Here is a 20224-nt window from a genome sequence, read left to right on the forward strand (position 1 = left end):
ACAACAGTGGAGGTGAGGAGAGGCAGATAACCTGATCGGTGACTTACCGATGACGTTGAGGTGACCCGTCACCTCTTTGGAGCCGAAGCTGTTGGTGACCTCACAGATGTAATTGCCACTGTCCTCCAGTCTCAAGTCAGAAATGGTGAGGCCAGTGATGCGCCGTGTCCAGCGGGAGTCTGCAGGTAACGGCCGCCCATCCTTCAGCCATCGGATGGTGGGGTTTGGATATCCGGAGGCGATGCAGGGCAGCTCCACACTGTGCCCAATCTGCACCTCACCGGACTGGAAACTGTCCAGCACTGACGGGGTGGACTCCGTAGGGTCTATAAGTCACACAGAGGTTTCATCCATTCAAAATCCTCAGTAATTCATGTGAGTTTTAGACACTTAATCCTCCGAAGCCCAAAATTATTTGGTGGGTTTTTAAAAAAAAATGACAAATATTGCATCATTGATCTTTTAACCTAACCTTTGCAGGAGTCCTTCAACTAATCACCACGTGATTTATGGTTTAACTAGCAAAATCAGCCATATCTAAGCTTAAATTCATGAAATTTCTTTGAAATGTCTTTATTGTATATGTTTCATTTAAAAATTCACCTCAAAATAAAGACTTTGCGTTAATCAGATTCTATGAAAAACTAGAGACTGCTGAGACCAGCAATTATGTGACAAATAAAAACATGTCCAGCAAAATATCTATAGTATCTAGAGCTACCATTTGCTCCGGTAGTGAAAACACCTCGAGGCATTTGAAAACTTCAGATTGCAGAGAAAAATGAGTCAGCAGTGAGGAAAGAGTGACAGGAGAAAAAGAATACAAAACACTCATAAGCTGCTTAGGTTTCAGAGGGTTAAGACTACAGCCTAAAATTCTGTCTCTGACTGCGAAGACAAGTGTGTTCATGCATACGATAACTTATTGCCTACCCATAACAGAGAGCCTGGCTCCATTGCTCTGGCGAGTCTCTCCACTGTACTTGTGCTTTGTGATGCAGCGGTAGGTGGACAGAGCATCTTCCTTCTGCACTTCTGAGATATACAGAGCACCGAATGAGGTCAGGAAGAAACGGTTACCTGTGGAGGAGAGGTAGAAGAGGAGAAAATGATACATGAATCAACATGTTTGAGTTATAAATTAGTGAATATAACCAAAAAATATTGTTTGTATGTCACACTTTGCATCTGAGCTAACATTTTTGCACTGGACTCACTCAATTTTGTGCAATTTGTTGTGAACTGTGATCTGGCAATTTGATATTCCTTTTTTTTGTTTTTTTTATTAACCTACACCCTGCCAGCTTACTTCTTTGCCACTTCTATGGCAAAATATTATCATATGTACTCTAAAGATGTCTTTCAGGTGTAGGCGTCTGATTGGTAGCCACTGTTTAGATAAGTTAAACAGTCTTGCTTTAAACATATTTTAATTAAACCCTACATCAATCACGCTACACAATGTCCACACTCTGGAAAGTACCCAGCAGTTGATGCTTGCATGACTTCTGACATTCAGTTCACTATTTTAAAAGCTGTAAGACACACTGGTGGCTGATCTTGAATTGTTGTATTCACTGTATTTTTCATTTTTAATTTCCATATAGCTGCGGTCATTGAAGAAGTAAAGAAAGTACAAAAAAGACACTATTGAGTGAAGCATATGTCTGATAAATACATGCTGCTGAACTACTCTGGACCACAGATTCCAGAAACCTTTCCAGAAAACAAATCACTAATTTCAGAAGCAAAAGCAGCACTTGGATATACATGTCTTCAAAAGAGCCAACCACAGCACTTAGGTGAACACATGGGAGCTTTTAACAGTTACTGTCCCATCCATCTAGTGAGATATACACAATAGAGAAAGACAGATGAGAAGAAAGAGCGAAGAGAGAGGGGAGTTATTGTAGGTGTTAATAATTCATGTGTCTCTGTGTGTTATGGTAACAGCAGATTAGCGTCATTTTCATTTCACATCACTGACTTCTTGGTCTGCCTCTGATTTATCTACATGCCAATAGAGAGAGCATGTGCACATGTGAGAGAGAGGAGGGAAAAAGGAGATGGAACTAAAAGAGATGGGGAGAGTGTATTTCAGTGTTTGATTCTTTCCGCTTCTCTGAGTCTTTTTGTATTCCGTTCCCCCAAAGGGCTATTTTAGACAGTGTGCACTTCAGAGTTTGTAGAAGATTGCAGATTGTTTGGTAACGTGAATGCTATTGCTGTGTGTACGTGTATATGTGTGTGAACATGTTGTTTGCTATACACGATGTTTCAACGTCTCTTCGCAATGTTGACAAGCGAGAGCTCGAGTAAAACGCAGGTGCATTGAATAGTTGAATACTGGAAATATGTGCCACACACACACACGAAAACACACACGCGCACACACACACACACACACACACACACACACACACACACACACACACACACACACACACAGCTCCAAGCAATAGGTCAGCACCTAGTCACAGCACAGCAAATTTATTCTGAAACACTTATGGTGCTAGCTGTTAGATGTGTTCAATTGTTGATGAAAAGCAGCTATTGTAGTGTGAAAAAAAATCACACCTAAAGCTACATAACTGGTCGGTTTTCATTTTATACTTGAATAGAGTTTTCGACTCAGTGCTGACAGTTAATAATCTGATTTTCTCAGCTCTTTTTGTGGTGTTTTGATAGGCAGAACGTGTGTGACTATATGTAGATGTTCAGTGTGCAGTAAGTATCAATAACCAAGTTCTCTGTGTGTGTGTGTGTGTGTGTGTGTGTGTGTGTGTGTGTGTGTGTGTGTGTGTGTGTGTGTGTGCCTCCTGCCACAATGTGAGCAACAACAATCAATGCATTTTATGGCTGCAGCTCCATCCAAAGGAGATTTATTAAAACACAGAGGGATGACCTGGCTCTTTGCCACACACATGCACACTAACAAGTCTGAGATACGAAGGAGGCTTTACTTCTTTATCCCATTTACACCTTTTATTAACATGCCGTAATGATATCCAATCCATAGGTCTTTGTGTTTACACGTGCAATAAAATGCCTTCTTGTTATCTCGGTTGTGGCTGCAATTTACAAATTTAGTTACCCAGCACTGGCTGACCAGTCAACAAATATTTAATTTGCTTTAGGGAGCAAGAAGAGGTAGTTAGGTGACCTTTCAACATGCTCTCCATATTTATTTTTGATTGATTAACATCTGACACAAAGCCGGATCACTCACCATTCTGACTCCAATGTGTTCTGTATACTATATACTGTCCACTATGATGCACTTTCCTTTGTCCAGACGGCTCATCTGGACACAGATTGCATAGTATGAAGTGTAAATGGGGTAGCTGTGCCAAGGTTGACGAGTTTAAACTGACAAAACAAAATGTGCGTAAGAGCTTTTCATTAATAATTCATTTTTAATTATTCAGTTAGTTATTCTTCAGATTTTTTTCAATTAGTCTATAAAAATAAGTAATCTGATAATTGCGATGACAATTTCCCAAGTAAATCACCTTCATATTAGTTGTTTAAGTGTTTGGATAGATACCGATTACCAAAATTGCCGTGAATTCACTGTGTGCAGATCAAATATTCAGTTAATAACTGCATGTTTTTCATACATTTTAGTCTGTAAGAGGCATTGTGATATCTCTGTGTGTGTAACTATTCTGTCAGATTTTCGCCACCACACATGTTGAATGCCAGCCGCTGCATCTGCATGCTTGTGTGAAAGTTCACACACACGTGTTTTCATGTGAGTCAGACTGTTGTGCTGAGTGCTAAGCGACGTACACTGTAATTTCCAAGCCTGCCCTTTTGTTCCAACCTGGGTATTAAGCCTTACAGGATAATATGCACTTGGCGAGTAGAACCCCGTATAACACACTGCTACACCCTGTCACAACATGCCTGGAGAGAGAAAGACAGACCAGAAGGGGGTGAAGAGGGGGATAGGGTGGGGGCAGCAGACTAAGAAATTCAGAGATGGTTAAGAATGGAGAAAAAGAAAGTAGTGCAGGAGGATGTTAATGAAAACGAGTTCGTCAAAGCTGATTATTAGGGAAACTTATTTCATGTCTTTTCCCTGTTTTTATATTCTTTTGTTTTTTGTCGTGCACTCTCACTTGTTCAGACTGCTTAAGGACTGCAACTAACATATGTTACCTTCTTTAAGGTAAGGTGCAGATATGCTTTTTTCCTGAATTTATTCCATAGAAATAGGGGGGAATACTGCATTATTATTACTGATTCAAGGAGTCTATAGTGAGATACAGAATGCATGATGGGAAGTGTAGTACAGCAATCCCAAAAATATTTATCCTAAAAACAAATAAGGTAAACAAAACACAGAATTCCATTTCACACTATCTATACATTCTTTCTGACCATCTGTCGGTTACTATATACGTATTTGCTCTGCGAACCTGAAAAACATGATATTAAATTTCATTCACTTATAAAAGCTATCCAAGAACATGTACAGTATCATATACAGGACAAATGATGACATGACTTTGAAGCCTAATTGTCTTTAAAGTACTAATACATGTCCAAGTACAACATGTATAAAGCTATAAGTCTGTAAATGAAATGAGCGATCATACCAATAAAACAGGCTGTGATGAATACATTTCTGTTCTGATGATGAAACAATAACAGTGTTTATCCAGTGTGGGGTATAAATCTAAACATTCATTTTAATAAAATCATGATATTCTCTTTCCCTTTGACTGCTCTGAATTCAGCTTTCTACCATTTCCTCCTCTTTTCACTGCCGATATTTAATTTTTAGTCACTGCCTGCTCTCCTGCGGTCTGTGGAGATGTGACACACCTAAAACAGTGGAGAGGGTGCAGGCGGCAGAGTAGAGGAAGGGTTTGGCCCTACAGGGAGGAGGAGGATGGCAGATGGAGATTGATGGAGGGAGAGATAGGGAGATAAAGAGAAACATGCCGTTGGGAGTGACAGAGGAGGGAGTGAGAGTGAGAGGGATGAGGGGCCTACAGGCCTGAGAGCCGTACATGGGTAAAAACAATTCTTCTACGTCTTCCTCCATCTCCCTCTCTCTCTCCTTGCAAGCCTCTCCTTGTGGGAGAGGAGATCAATTCTCGTCTAGTCTGCCTACGCCTCCAGGAGTTTGTTGTTGTTGTTGTTGAGTGTGTCTTTGTATGTGCTTCTGTGTCTGTTTTTTTTTTCCTTTTTTGCTGTAGGAGGCAGGATGAGAATTTTGAGGTCTATCCCACACCCATGAGAGGTGCAAAATCCCCCTCACTTCCTCCTTATTTCCCGACCCCTTCCTGCCTTTTTTTTTTGCTCTGTGGCGTGACATCGATACTCCATTTCCCGTCTTTCTCTCTTCCTCCAGTATCCCCTTTGCCCTCTACCTCTTTCTGTCTCTGCCTCGTTTTTTCTCCTCTTAGTCTGTGCTCGTCTTCCTTCTCTTTCAGGAGGGTCTGTAAGTAATGGAATCAGTTCAGCTGATCAGCCCGAGGCAGGAAGTCAAGCCAAGTGCAGAAGCTGCTGCTGGATCCCAGTGTGAGTGCATGTGCACGTATGCCAGAAATTCCACAGACAGACACATACATGCAAATAACGAGACAGAGAGACAGGAAGGGGAGAGGGAGATACAGAGTGCAAAAGGATTAGGGAGCCCTGGAGCATCACTTGTCTTCCCCAAAGTTCCCCCCGAGAGAGGACACCCCTCTTCTCTGAGATGGAGTGGAAAGCGGAGGAAAAGATAGAGGAGGAGGTAAATATGGAGGCAAATGATGAAGGGATGTAGGGAAGGTGCAGCTAAATTTATTTCAGTAGTCTATGGCTGCCATTTTCCTCAAATTATTGTCAAATAGATGGGGAAGGAAGAGCAACATGATAACTCATAAAGCAATGAAGGAAAAAAAAATGATAATGTAGGAATGCTGTAGCCACAAGGGAGGCTGGGAGAAGAGGGACAGATCAGACAGGGAAGAAAGATAAAGAAAGTAACTAAGAAAAGATATACATATTTTGAGAGAAAAGGAAAAGACAGAAATAGATAAAACACGAAGTGAAAGCAGGAAATAAAGTCATTTGAAGAGAAACGGAGCAAGAGAGGAAATGGCGTAAGTAAGGGGGTTTGTTCTCGGTGCTGCCATGCAAATGAAAGCGGCGCTGCAGCAATGCTAACTAACAGCAATTCACACTGTTGGACTCATCACTTATTAATGCTCCACGGCTCCCCCCTCCCTCCCATCTCTTTCTCTCTCCCTCTCTTTACCCATTCCCCTCTCCCCTGCTCTCGCCAGGATCTCTCTTTTTTGTTCGCTCTCTCGCTCGCTGTTGCTAGGGCCCGTGCACTCACGTGACAACAGCTGGGTAGGGGGCGCTGCGGTGGCACACAGCGACATGTGCGAGAGTGTGTTTTTCACGTGTGTTTTCGCGTGCACATGTGTGTGTGTGTGTGTGTGTGTGTGCGACAGAGTACCCTTCATTAGAGGTAAAAACGGAATCAGCCATTTAAATGATGGCGATGGAGATCAGAGGAGAGGAGAGGAACTGCTGAATGGATCTGTAATTGATTCACAAGCCTGGGCTATAGGCCACAGAGGAGCTCGCCACATCTCTCTGTGCATCATGTCACTTTAGTTTTCACTCTGTGCTTTTTAACAAAAACACACGCTGAAGATTGCCACGGCTATTATTGTCAAGGTTTGCCTTTCAGATTTTAAGGCTAAATGGACCACGGGCTCGGTATAATACAGGCCAGTAGTTGCACAAATGGACTTCTCGCAAATGCATGCGCTCGCAGATAAACACACACACACGCACTCACAATCTGTCTCACAAGCTACACATCCGTACTCCCACTGTCTCACAATTCACATTTGCAGAGTGCACTCAACAAACTGTGAGTGTGTGTGTGTGTGTGTGTTTGTGTGTGTGTGTTTGTGTGTGTGTGTGTTTGTGCTGAGCATCCTCACTACAGGATGCCACAGCAATGAGCAGACAGTGGAGTACACCTACACATTCCTTATTTATTCTCCTTGTCCTGATTTACCTCTTTATTTCTATCTTTTTTCTTCCTTCTTCTTGTCCACTTTTCTCTTTTCCCGCTCTTCACATTCACTGCGTCTCCATCCACCCTCCATCATTACTATGCTATTTTTACTGATTAACCTTTCTCAAACTTACATAAGTTGTCCCACATTCTGCAGTGGCAAGAAAAGACTCCTGCCTTTAAGTGTACGAGTTGGCACTGAAGGTTCATTGAAGTGTGTGTTATAGGAATACTGAGTGTAGGAACAACATGCAATGAAACAGCAAACAGATGCATTAATTGTGTGTGTGTATGTTAGTTTGTGCCACAAGCTGTCCACATGTTTAAGCACATTAAGAGACATCATAACTGCAGTGAAACAAGTCCCTCCTTTGCCAGGAATTACACAATTTATCAGAAATTCTACCAACTTAAAATCCTATTCCTTTAGGAAAAATGAACCCTAATCTAACCTTAAAAATTGAAATTTTGTTAAATTCACTTCATTTGACATGTCTTATTTAAATATTTGCCAAAAATAAACAATTTGTCCAAACAATATTCTGTAAAAACAAAGAATCCTGCACCCCTCTGTGCAACCGTGAAGCCATTAGTGACTCAGCTGCGATCAAGTGTCACATTTAAAGAATTGTGGTATTTCTCAGCTAAACTGAGCTGAATTGCAGACTGTATTTATACAGCGGACACGGGGGACAAGTCTGGAAGGAAATTAAAAATGTAAGCAGTAAAATATATATACTATGCAGAGTCTCCTTTTCTTTTTCAAATATTGGGAAGACCTGTGGGCACAAAAATTCTGTACATGTTGATTGCAGGGTTTATCAACAATTGGAAATTTAATACATTAATAAAATCAAGAAACCCAACCATTTTTCCTCGTTTTATAATAGTTTATGGCTTTACAACTGTGCCATACTCATCAGGAGACATTTTTGGGTTCCTCTGCTTCTAACCATGTGCTGTTTCCATAGAGTTGCATAATTTCATACTGCAGTGAAAAATGAGCCCACATTCAGTAACAGTAAAGTAGTGACTGAGGCCAGAAAAATGTCCAGAAAATACTTAGGAGTTCAGAGGATTTTATTCAGCCAATGAAGTTTTATAACAGAAAAACCCTGTTAAGAGACTGTCCATAGTGTTTGTTCAATGCCCTTTACTAGCAAATGCCCTTAAAACTTAGCAAAGATGTTTTTTTAAACTAATTTCCAAACAAACACACATACATTACACAACTAAATGTCTTCAAATGCAACAATATAGAAGTGTAAAAGCATGCAAAAACCAGGGCTTCACCTGTGTGCAAAAGCTTCAGCTGCCCCTTGCACCTGATACACATCTGCACGCAGACAAATACTATTTTTACTACAATGGAATAGTGTGAAAGGATGATGGAAAAGGTTTAAATGAGGGGTTATGGTTAAGGTTACCATTAAAGTTATAGTACATCATATTCCTGCATTGCTCAGTGAGCAAACAGAGCTGTGTGCAGGGATGTTGCAACAAGCTACAAAACCTGCCATTATGACAATCTGCAGAAGCACATAGCTATGCACAAATCAGGACATAAGTGGTTCAGTCTAGAGGAAATGTTCAAGGACTACAGGAGATCAGCATCACCGCAGCATTTCAAAAGAACTCAGGAATACTGGCTGAATAGCACCACGGACAGCTCCATTGCTGGAGCCCAAAACAGGAAAGGCTTCTTGTGTAAAATCTCAACAATCAGGCCTCTGCAGGGCGACAATTGGCACAGCTAAACTCTGTGTGTGTTTCCCGGAGAACGTTAGCGATGGTGGTTACTGTGGCAGAGTAATAAAATAATAATGTGGCATATGGCCCACTGCCACAGCCAGTCAACTCTGTACAACAGTCAGTAAGAAAACATCTAATCCTGGTAAACAAGGTGACTGTCGTAATAAGTGGCTTTGGTAAACAATAACCACAAAGTTGATGCCGTGGTGAACCATTTTGGGGCCTATTGCTTCAAGAGGCAAACATGAGATTCTGTCATAAAAAATTGCATCCACTGTATTTTGGCATTTTTCTACCTGTCTGAGAATTGCATTGCAGACATCCAGTCAAAAATAACACCAAGAAAAATGTAGTATGTCAATGTTTTATTGATTTATTTTAAGAATATTATTGGGTTCTTTCTTTTGTTATTTTTTTGTATTATTCTTACCTCAGCCCATTTGTGGAAAATATGGTCTGTCATGGATACAAGAATGTTTCTTTTACTGCCTATGACTTTGTTTTGAATTGTGTTACCAAAGCAACCAGTCATTTACCAGAGCTAATTACTGGAGTAATACCAATAGTTCAATTCATGCAGATTAAAACCAGTTTGATCTGCAGCAGCTCTTCACTGACGTTATGTTTTATAGGCCTGGGGGCACATGGACTAAGAATCAGGGGTTTGGTGCTATTGCAGGAATGGTAGTCCTAAATTGATCAATTCTTTTACGGACATGAAAAAAGCACTACTCTACAATTAAACAAACACTACTTTGTGTCGCAGAAATCATGTCAAAATACCCGTATGAAAAATGATATCAAATTTACGTAAAGGATTTGTTCTTTCGGTGCAAAATGGTGAAAAGGTAAAGATGGTTTTCAGAATGAAAAAGAGCGAAAGGAGTCAGCCCTGATCATTCCCTTCTCCTCCTCCTCCTCTTCCTCCTCCACTTCCACTCCTTCCCCTGGCTAATTTATTTGATAATTACCAAGGGCCCATTATGGCTGATTTCAAGGAGGCACTGGGAAGGCCTACTAAAAGCTATTTCATTTGAGCTGCTCATACTGTATCTAAGCTCCCTCCTCGCATCATGCAAATGCACACAGACGCATTTGTACTTCTTTTGTGAGAACCGTCACTAACATCTTGCCTCTCACCCGAATCTAAACCTCACACTAAAACCAAGTCTTAATCCTCACACACCCTTTTGAAGGTGTTTCAGAAAATAATAATTGGCCAAAATGTCCTCAAAACCAAGGTCTAAAACTCTAAATAGTCCCCACAAATATAGACATGCAAGCAAACCAGACACACGCACTGCAAAAAACATGACTTGTATAACTATCAGCCCATTCAGGCCCAACATGTAATTATCACCCTCACCCCACCTTCACTCACATTTAGAGGTATGAGTGTCCAGAGCATGCAGTACATGCATGTGCACCAGTGCATGAGTGCAGGCTTTTGTGCGTGTGTGTGTGTAGTTCCTGGCGAGCAGGGGTGACGGATAATAAAGATTGGATTCTAATAAAATGTTCTCATCCTCCTAAATCCCCCTCCTGCCCTCTTCCCCTACCTGCCATATTAACACACCCATTACAAGGGCAGATGAATGAAAATGAACAGAGCTGTGGTGTGATTCCCCGAGTGTCAAATCAATACTGCTCCCCTCCCCTCTGTTCCTCTCCCGCCTTCCAACCCGCCCTCTCTCCCTTCATCTTTTCTCTCCGCTGTTATCATTTTCCTATTCTCCTCTCCTCTGTTGGGTCTGAAGAATTGGCATGTGTTTGACAAAGGGAAATCTACACCTAGCGACAATAGGCTCTCTCCCTATCTGAGCCCCTCCCTCTCTCTCTCTAGTATGAAATGAATGATGCTTGCTCCTATTTCCTCTCTATTCACATTCAAAGTAGTCTGTAATGTTAAGTGCTACCGAGAACAAGCCAGACATAGAAAGAGCCACAAGGACGGTATATTACTGCCACTTTCTTTGACTCAATCAGAGACAGGAACTTGAAAGAAGGACTGGAAGAGGTCACGCCAAAACGACAGAAGAAGGTTAATAAAGAGGAGTTGTGTAAATTTTATAGACTCTGCCTCTTTCTCCCTTTATGAGTGCAAGACACATGCAGCTACCAGAGGCAGGATAATTGAACGCAGAAAAAACACCCGCTCTATTCTTATCTCTCTACAAGTGTTCCGGTTTTTCCAGCCCCAACCCTTGACCTTCTCATCCTCCTCTCCTTCTTTGTTCCGTCTGTTTTCCAGGTTCGGTGTGATGCAGTGATCTGACGATAGGTATGCAGAGGACTAATGCACTCATTAAAAAGGCATGCTTCACCGTCAAATGCCAGCTGCTGCCCTCCCCAACACCACCACCATCAGGTCTCCTGTTTTCTTTGTCTTTTCCTCTCTCAGTATCTGTTTCCTTGGTTTCTCTGTACCTCTCTCTTCCTACTGCTGTCTCTCTGCTTCTTTTTCTATATCTGTTGTTAGAAGGTGACACCTCATACACCCACACACCCCTCAACCTGAACAACTCCTGCTTGGCAGTAAAGTGGTAGGAAATGGGAGAGGAAGAATGGGAAAAAAATCACAAATAAAGGAAATGAATATATGCATTCATCCAAACCAAAACAAATAGAAAAGGAGAATCAGTTTTATCACCAGCCCACCCCTTTCGTTTTCATCTCAGACTTCCCCTCTGTGATGGTTAAAGGCCTCTAACACACTTAAGAAACCTTAATTGGAACGGCCATAAATATTCAAGCAGCAAGATGGAGGCAGTGATGTATGTCTGGATGAAGAGAAAGTGGCATATTAAAAAAAGAAGGAAAAGACACTTAAGCAAGAGCAGCCAAACTAACACAAAACCATCAACCTGTCCTCAGACTGTTTTCTTTCCTCTTAAAACGATGTTCTGCATGTCAGGATGCAAACGGACAACAACAACAATGACTAAAAAAAAAGGCTACAACTGCATTCATCTGTGATTCCATTTGGTCATTGACAGTGACACACAAACACATACTCCAGACTTGTCAACATGTGGTGCATTGTGTCATTTTTGCTTTTAATTATTTAGCCTCATAGATAATAGATAGAGACATGCTCACCAGTCATGAGAAGGCTAACGGGACATATCTAATGCATTATAAACGCACACATACAAAAATGAACTCTACTAAAGCGTGACCTTATTTCCGCTGTGGAAAACACAAAAACAACTGAATGGTCTGATTTCACACACAGGTCTGTTTTGTTTGACTTTCATCCATTATGAAGAGGAAGACATGGCAAACAGGGAAAAGACTGTGGATCTTCTGGAAGTTGTGTTTGGCTTTTAAACTCGACTGCACTGTGCACAGACACGTGTAAATTGAACACTTTTGTACTGTATGCATACAGGTGTCTGTACACGCAGCGCTCCCTGTGTATCTACGAGGAGGGGAGAGACGGAGAGTGTGCCGACACACACCGCGATAAACTCTCACACAAATCAATAGAGCCTTGCCCTTTGTAAAGCCATGTTGTCCTCAGTGGGAGTACTACAGTGCCACAGCATGTAAGCAGCATCACAGTGACACGAAGGGAATCTCAGGGAGCAGAGGGTCACCGGGGAGCAAGGCCCGTGTGCGGATGAGTGCACCTTGCATGGCAGGCAGATGTAGGGATTGAGGGGAGGCAGGGAGGGAGGGAGGCAGGGAGGGAGGGAGGGAGGGAGGGAGAAGGCCTGCCATTCTCCTCGCATTCCTTCCCCGGCTCCCCTCGTTTGCCTGTGCCACCGTGATGATGCACCCTCACCACTGTTGCTGGGTATCTTGGCGACAGAGACCCAAAAGAGGATGAAGAAGGAGGAGCCAAAGCGGGAGGATGAAAATGAGGGATGATGGGAAGCAAAAGAGCTGCAGAGACAGATGTTGCAGATTGGAGTGGAGCAGCGGTGACATGCTAAAAGCGGGTCCCCCAGACGTCGTGGGGAGGCCTGAGGGGCCAGGAGTGCCTGAGGTACGTACTTGAGAGGAAGGCAGGAGGTGGGGAGGAGGAGGGACACTACAGCAAAGCAGCCTCTCTCCCTGCCTCCCTCCCTGGATGACTGTCTCTCTGTCTCTTCTGCCTCACTGCCCTCCTACACTCTGTCCCACTTTAGCCCAATGTCACTGCCAGAGCAAGGGGGAGGGGACATAAAAAAAGAGACAGAGAGGAGAGAGAAAAAGGAGAAAAGTAAAGAGGAACTCAGAGGAAGAGAGGGAGGAAAGACAGAGTGAGATGAGAAGGATGAAGATGGAAAGAAGACCCCACAGAGGATGGAGATGAGAGATGGGGGAGTCCAGCTGTAAGATTCCATCACATGCTTTTAAGTGTCCAGATTTTCCTCTTTCACAATCCCTTGCCAGGGAATTCTTTTGCCTCCTTGTCACACAAACATACTACACTCAGCATATGGAGCAAGCAGCCATGGACATAGTCGCCATTGCAAATACACGCATGTGCGAGTGCAGGCTTGCACATACCTGCATACACACAAAGGGTGGCTAGTCAAGCATGCTTTGTGGTGATGTGTGATTCTTGGAGATAAGCATGCTTAACAGGACAACAATCCAAAGCCACTGTGGGCAAGCAGTTCAATAAACACCATGTTTCTTTGACTCTGCTGGGCTCTGATGCTGTTAAATTTATTAACTGTCCCACATCCCATTTACCATTACAGATACAGTAGCTGCAACCAACTGGAGACACACAAAACAGCTCTGGCCTTTACACTGAAGCACATAACTACGATAAAGACAATAAATGTGATAGTGGAAGCAGTGGGGAAAAAATACCTTATGAAAGGAGTACATCCCCGATTTACAATTTTACACTTGTAGCATTGTCAGACTAACAATGGACTGTTCAAAAATTTATTAAAAACCCTGTGCCTACATTACTCACAATGCAATTTGACCATAACAGGTTGGTCAAGCCAATAGCACCAAGGACTGATGAGGATAAGGCTAAACAGTTCTGCAAAGTTCACTTCTTTCAGATTCGACAAACCCACGTCTTTCTTATTCAAATTTGTAATGTTTAGCCCCAACTGACTGTGACTCAAATGGCATCATTTCAGTCAGTCAATTAGCCACAAAAGTTCTATTAAAAATATTTTCACTCCCAGTCTGTAGTAGTACTCATCCCCAAAACCCACCAAAAGGTCTGAAAGATATGTTCCACTTAAAGGGATTAAGAAAGCATACTTACTGTGAGTGTTAGATGGCAGATGTACAGAACCATGTGAAATCAGTTGGAGCATTGCTTTTGGCAGTACTAAATTTACCATTATCCCTCTATAACAAGGCAAAGAATAAGGAAGAGGAAGCATATTAGTTAATTCTGAATAGGCTTTCTCACACACTTGGGAAAAAATACCCTTCAAGTTCTCTGCTGTCTGAAACAGAACCTAGAACTGTTCAGAAGTATGAGTTTGGGGATTGCTGTGTTTAACAGATTTGTCATGATTAATGTACTGTGTTCCCTTTTTATTCGTCCGGACCGACGGTAATGATCTTGCCTTTTACAAACAATTCCCATAGGTTTCGATTTTCCCAAAGATCAGGTTAATCACAAGCCTTACAAACTAGGTTAGTACATATTTTCCTACTACCTTCCTGTAACTTTGCTCAAAGAATGGGGCTGTGAAAATCCCATCTTAAAAGAAACAATATTAGCAACTTTAAGAACACATGAGAAGAACATTGGTCCTTTGGCACAGACACACCATTGAAGCTGAACAGAGTTCTGAATGCATTCTGCAAAATAAATTCTAACATCTATTTGGGTCAAAACAAAGTAAAAGATTAACTTTTACCCAGAAACAAATGAAAAGATTGTAAGAGCATGCAGAACATATCAAATTAATTAATCTCTGAAGATAATTTAGCTCCAAATGCTTTAATCAGAAATTAAACTAATTGCTCTTCATGGCAATTAAGTGTTTGGCCCATATTTAAATAAGAAAATCTAGCAAAAGGGACAAACATCCAGACACCTAAATGTTTTGAAATATACATGCAGGGCACAGCTACTCTATTACAAACCAGAATATAGGAAAACGTGACTGCAACACAGTAACCTGCAGTCATATCATTACAAATCTCTGTAGTCCTCTCCACCAGTTCCACAGATGAAGCAGCTGTTGAGTGTGCTCGTTTTTGAGACAGAAGACAAACTACTTCTCTCCAATTAAGCTGTTTATTTTCTAAATATCAGTGTCTCAAAAGAATCTTGAACAAGAACCTTTGCTGTTTGGAACAGCCTCCCAGAAAAGGATCCAGTCTGTTATGAACAGAACATTTTATTCAGTATGGTGAAATGTGATTGGTTATAGAACACAAACATAAAATTCAAATATTGAAATGTGATTGGCTAGTCACATTATAACCGTGGTTTAGACTTAGTTCTCCCATTAGTTGGTGCACAGATATGTCCATATCTCTTTGCACACGATTCATCCAATCTCCAGGAGCTGCAACCTGTGAAAAGAACCTCCTGCAAACTTTTTCCCGCTTTCTACCAGTTAGTATCATTCCATTGTTAGCTGAGATGTGATGCAGCCATTAGTGGTATCTCATAGGAGGATGCAGGTGTTCCATAGGGAGGATTATGATGGTTTTCTCCCTCAGACAACCTTGAGTTAGCAGTTTAAGTAAAATTAATTGTTACATTATGAGAAAATAAGAATGTGCTGTGTATCAAGGCCAAAACGCTATCTTTGTTAGTGTGTGTGCATGTGTAGCAGAAGCTGTAACTTTCCAGCCTGAGCTGTCTGTGTCCATCATGTATTTAACCCTTCAGAGCCTGGGGTTAATGCTCTCTCTCTGTTCAGGTCAACACAACTCATACATTAATTACACAACAAATAGTTATTAATATCAGTAATTGTAATACTCATATGTGATATCAATTTCAGTGTTCAGCTAACAGTGCCTTAAAAAATAAATCCTAACACAGCACAACAACACACAGGCAGCCAGCATTTACTATTTACAACAAAACATGCACATTATATGATCCACTGGGACAAACAAATAAAATCAAATCTGGTCTAAAGTTCACTGTGAACGTGTCCAGAGCATGTTTACACAGTTGCTACTAACAACCCAGAAGGTACAGCTTGAGGTGTAGCTTGAATCGCACGGCAGACAAACAAAGAGTCCTACATGACTACCAAAACAGTCAGTGCACACACTGGGATGTAGCGGTGGTAGATTTAAATCCACACATCACTAGAGTCCATCCTAAACACACAAATCAGTTCAACATGGGAGAAATGTACATCAAATGTTCATCATATGCTACTCCAGCAATGGTAAAGTCACCATCCTAATGAAATTTTAAGAACTATATCAAACTAGAAAACTATTATCCTTCTGTTATCAATATTCTATTTGATCCGATTAACTATCTGCTCTGTTTTTATCAGTTCGGCTAACCAATGACCATTTAAATCATGTTACTGTACAACACCAAAGAAAATGCCACTTATGCAGATTTTTCAGGCAAGAACTTTGAGATGGCAGCAAATCAAAGACTTTTCACCCAATGGCAATCGGTTTATAGGATTTCAGTCTCACAGAATATAATTTATTATAGCAGTTAAAAAGTAAATTATTTTAAAAATGCGAAAGTAAAACTTTTTTCCGATTTACGGTAATTTCCCTGTTTTAACTCTCTGAACCCTAAAACCTACTGTAAGGTTTAAAAGGCAAGCTATATTTGAAAAAAAAAAAGCCAAAATTCCACCATTTAACTGAGCCATAAACTGTAAAAGCAGAGAGAATTGTCCCATCTTCAACTTTCCCAGAGTCCTTGAACTACTCATCAGTGATGTACGACTCCATGAGGAAAATGTACCTACTGTAAGTTCAAATTTATGATCATCAAAAGCACTATATTCTACATGTCTCACTGAAAAAACAATGCTTGAAATAGATTGTTTGCTCTAACCAGATTCAATGAAAAAGAAAATTGAAGTAAAGAAAACCTTAGCTGTGAGCAACACTTGTGAGAAAAATTCTATGTGTTTAGTAGAACTGGGCTGAACTGCAGGCAGTGTTTACACACAGTAGACAGGAGACTCACTTTTAAAAAAGTAAATAGTTAAAATTCTCTAGTGTATCCCATCACCTTTGTTTTTATTATCAGTAAAGAATCAAAAATTTGACCTTTTTTTGGCTCTTTAAATTATTTATGACATTATATCTGTCTCCTACTGCACAGAAGACATTTTTGACTTCCTTCTACTTCCAACCTTGGTTGTGCTGTTTCTATTGAGTTACAGGACTTTATATCGCAGAAAAAAGCCCATAATGAGGAAAAATATAACACGATCAAAAAAAAAAAAAAAAACGCAGACAAAATGTTTGGAGTTCAGAGGACTAAGTTGGAGAGAACATGATCACCATGATTTCAAACCACAACCATCAACACATAGCTGCATCTGTCTCTCACCCTCATCCATCCTCAGTTCCGCCAATCCACCCTGTCCTACATGCTCACGTACCTTTCAGCTCAAACAGCTGCAGTTCAAATCCCAGCACCTCACCTCACACCTACCGACAGACCATCTAATGTCACTTGAGACCACTTTAACAGATGCTTTCACGTCGTCAAAATGTCATTTCTCAATCCAGCTCAGAGCACAATGACGCAAACACACTCTGAATACGGCGCTGATGCGGCTGTTGCCTTTCCTCTCATCTCATTATCTCACTCACATCACAACTGTTTGCGTTTGAGAAGTTGTGGTCTCCTCGTCACGCTGCTGGGCCAGTTGGGGATGTCTCCTGCTAATGGTAGCCCATATGTACCAATAGATGAACTCTCTGGGTGCTCATACATATGGACCCAGCCATGTAGAACAGGGCAGGAGAGCGTGAAAGAGTCTTGGCAATCTCTTGTTCCCTATCCCTACTTCTACCGCTTACCCACATCTAGGTTTTACAACAGAAACCCCTGCTCTTCCCTCACCTCTGTCTAATGTCCAAATCCTGTGCAGCCCTGTAACATCCCTCTCTGAAGAGCAGGAGGTCTCATCAAGGGCTGGCACTGAGATGTGAGGGTTTGGCTAGAGGTGGCATTTGCCAAGGTCATTCAGCATGTCTGCATGTGCAACTATCTCTGCTGCAGGACAGAATTTTACCATATTACATTTGAACATGGGGAAAGCAGTGCAGACATGGGCCATTTTTGTATTTCAGTTCATAATGCAGTATGCAGAGTAGAGGCCATCTTATGAGGCTCCCTGCAAAATAGGGAAAGGCAAGGCTTACTGCTGCTGCTGCTTGTTTTTTTAATGGGCCGCCAACTGAAGCTGAACCTCAAATCATCATAATGAGAGAGAATGAGGTCCACATATGCAAGGGGGAGGAAAAAGGAAGGTAGATAAGGAAATCGTGGTGGGAGAGAAAAAAGGGGGAGAAACAGAAACACAGAGAGGGAGAGTGGGGAGAAAAGGGAGAGATAAGAGGAGAGGAAAGGGGTGAGAAATGAGAGAGAGAGATTCCTCTGCATCTCTGATTTGCTTGGGTGATATTCATCAGAGCGACAGAGCATAAGTGGAGGAATAGATGGAGTGAGGCAGCAACGAGGGAGGAGGGAAAAGAGAGAAAGAAAACACAAGAATTTTTTTTTTCTATAAGCCATTTATTTTTATTAAGCTTCCCTGCCTGTCCTTGTAGCCGTTTCCTGCGCTCTCCACTGGCTTGTATTTGTTTATGTTCAGTTACAGGGGCATGCCTATAGTGACATTTATAAGCATAAAGCCAAGCTGTGCAGTCAAAAAATCTTGATTTGTGGTAGTTTGACTAGTGGAGCAAAAAAGAAGAGGAAGTGGGAGAGTATGCAGCAAGAATTTGTCCAACCAAAATTGTACTTGATGGTTAAATTCAATTTTAAGATTTTTTTTTTCTACTGTGACACTGATTTATCTCCACACATGATTTTACATAAATGAATCACACTACTGCAGCAGGTGACATGTTGTATCATTATGATGAGCATGACTGCTGCAGTTTATTTTAAGACAATCCCACATTGTCCAGTCAAATGTATAATGTATACATTTGCAGCTGAAAATCTTCCCTAATAAATACATAATTACTCCTATTTAAACTATCCCAGTTAGAGTATCGAGAGATGAACTAATGAATTGTTTGCTTATTTGTCTGTTCAATAAGAATATCAGCTTTTTGTTTTTATAAAAATGAAAGTATTTCATTTGATTTAGACCTCTGCAGTGCTATTGAGATGCAGTGGACATTTGAAACAACAACAGCGCACGCTGTACAGTAAGTAATGTGGAAGGTGAAGATGATTATAATAAACATGACCCAAAAAGCATCACGCTGGGAGAAAAGCAACGCTGAAAAAATAGTAAGAGACTGGGTGCAGCACTGTGAGGAGAGGGGGGAGGCTGGGAAGGAGAAGGGGGGAGGGAGGCAGAAGAGAGGGAATGTGACAGAGTGGTGACAGAGAGAGAGAGTGGAGCGCTGTGTGTGTCAGGACTGTGTGTGTCTCTGTGCTCGTGTCCCCAGGCGCAGGCAAACATTAGCTGCATTAAGTGAGCTGACAGGTCCCTCCCCATTACCACTACTGGTGGCCCAGGGAGGGAGAGAAAAAGGGGGGAGAAATGGAAAACACTGTGGCTCTTACCAACCGTCTGTACAACTCAAAACACATGATGTGCGTCCCCCTTCTGTGCAGGCTGACATATATCATCATGGCGTAGAACAAAACAGTTTTTGAATGGTGGCCACAATTATGCAGAAATAACCGCGACACTCTGAAATAACAAAAATTACTTGCAAAAAGCACATAAAGTTGTTTTTTTCTCTCTCTAAACCTTCACCGCCATACATAATGTGAATTCCCCTGGTGGGCAGGAAAACAAACTCTATACATCATAACTGTTCATCATATAATGTGCACGTTTTGTTGTAAATAGTAAATGCTGGCTGCCTGTGTGTTGTTGTGCTGTGTTGGGATTTATTTTTTAAGGCACTGCTAGCTGAACACTGAAATTGATATCACATATGAGTATTACAATTACTGATATTAATAACCATTTGTTGTGTAATTAATGTATGAGTTGTGTTGACCTGAACAGAGAGAGAGCATTAACCCCAGGCTCTGAAGGGTTAAATACATGATGGACACAGACAGCTCAGGCTGGAAAGTTACAGCTTCTGCTACACATGCACACACACTAACAAAGATAGCATTTTGGCCTTGATACACAGCACATTCTTATTTTCTCATATTGTAACAATTAATTTTACTGAAGCTGCTAACTCAAGGTTGTCTGAGAAAGAAAACCATCATAATCCTCCCTATGGAACACCTGCATCCTCCTATGAGAAACCACCAGCAACTGCATCACATCTCAGCTAACAATGGAATGATACTAACTGGTA

The 20224-nt window shown here is 41.4% G+C and overlaps 1 protein-coding gene across 3 annotated transcripts in view; it reads right to left on the reverse strand.

Moving 5' to 3' along the window:
- LOC111587747 (cell adhesion molecule DSCAML1) overlaps positions 1–20224 on the reverse strand; it is a 108479-nt gene that overhangs the window by 39096 nt on the left and 49159 nt on the right. For all 3 annotated transcript variants that reach the window (XR_004846414.2, XM_023297845.3, XM_023297838.3), the window contains exons 4-5: positions 934–1080; positions 48–326 (exon numbers count right to left, since the gene is read on the reverse strand). Coding sequence is in view for 2 of the 3 variants with exons in the window: in XM_023297845.3 (XP_023153613.2) it covers positions 48–326; positions 934–1080 (426 nt within the window). In the remaining variant the exon portion in view is untranslated. The remainder of the gene's footprint in view (positions 1–47; positions 327–933; positions 1081–20224) is intronic.

Source organism: Amphiprion ocellaris, chromosome 7, assembly GCF_022539595.1.
Source record: "Amphiprion ocellaris isolate individual 3 ecotype Okinawa chromosome 7, ASM2253959v1, whole genome shotgun sequence".
NCBI lineage: Eukaryota > Metazoa > Chordata > Actinopteri > Pomacentridae > Amphiprion > Amphiprion ocellaris.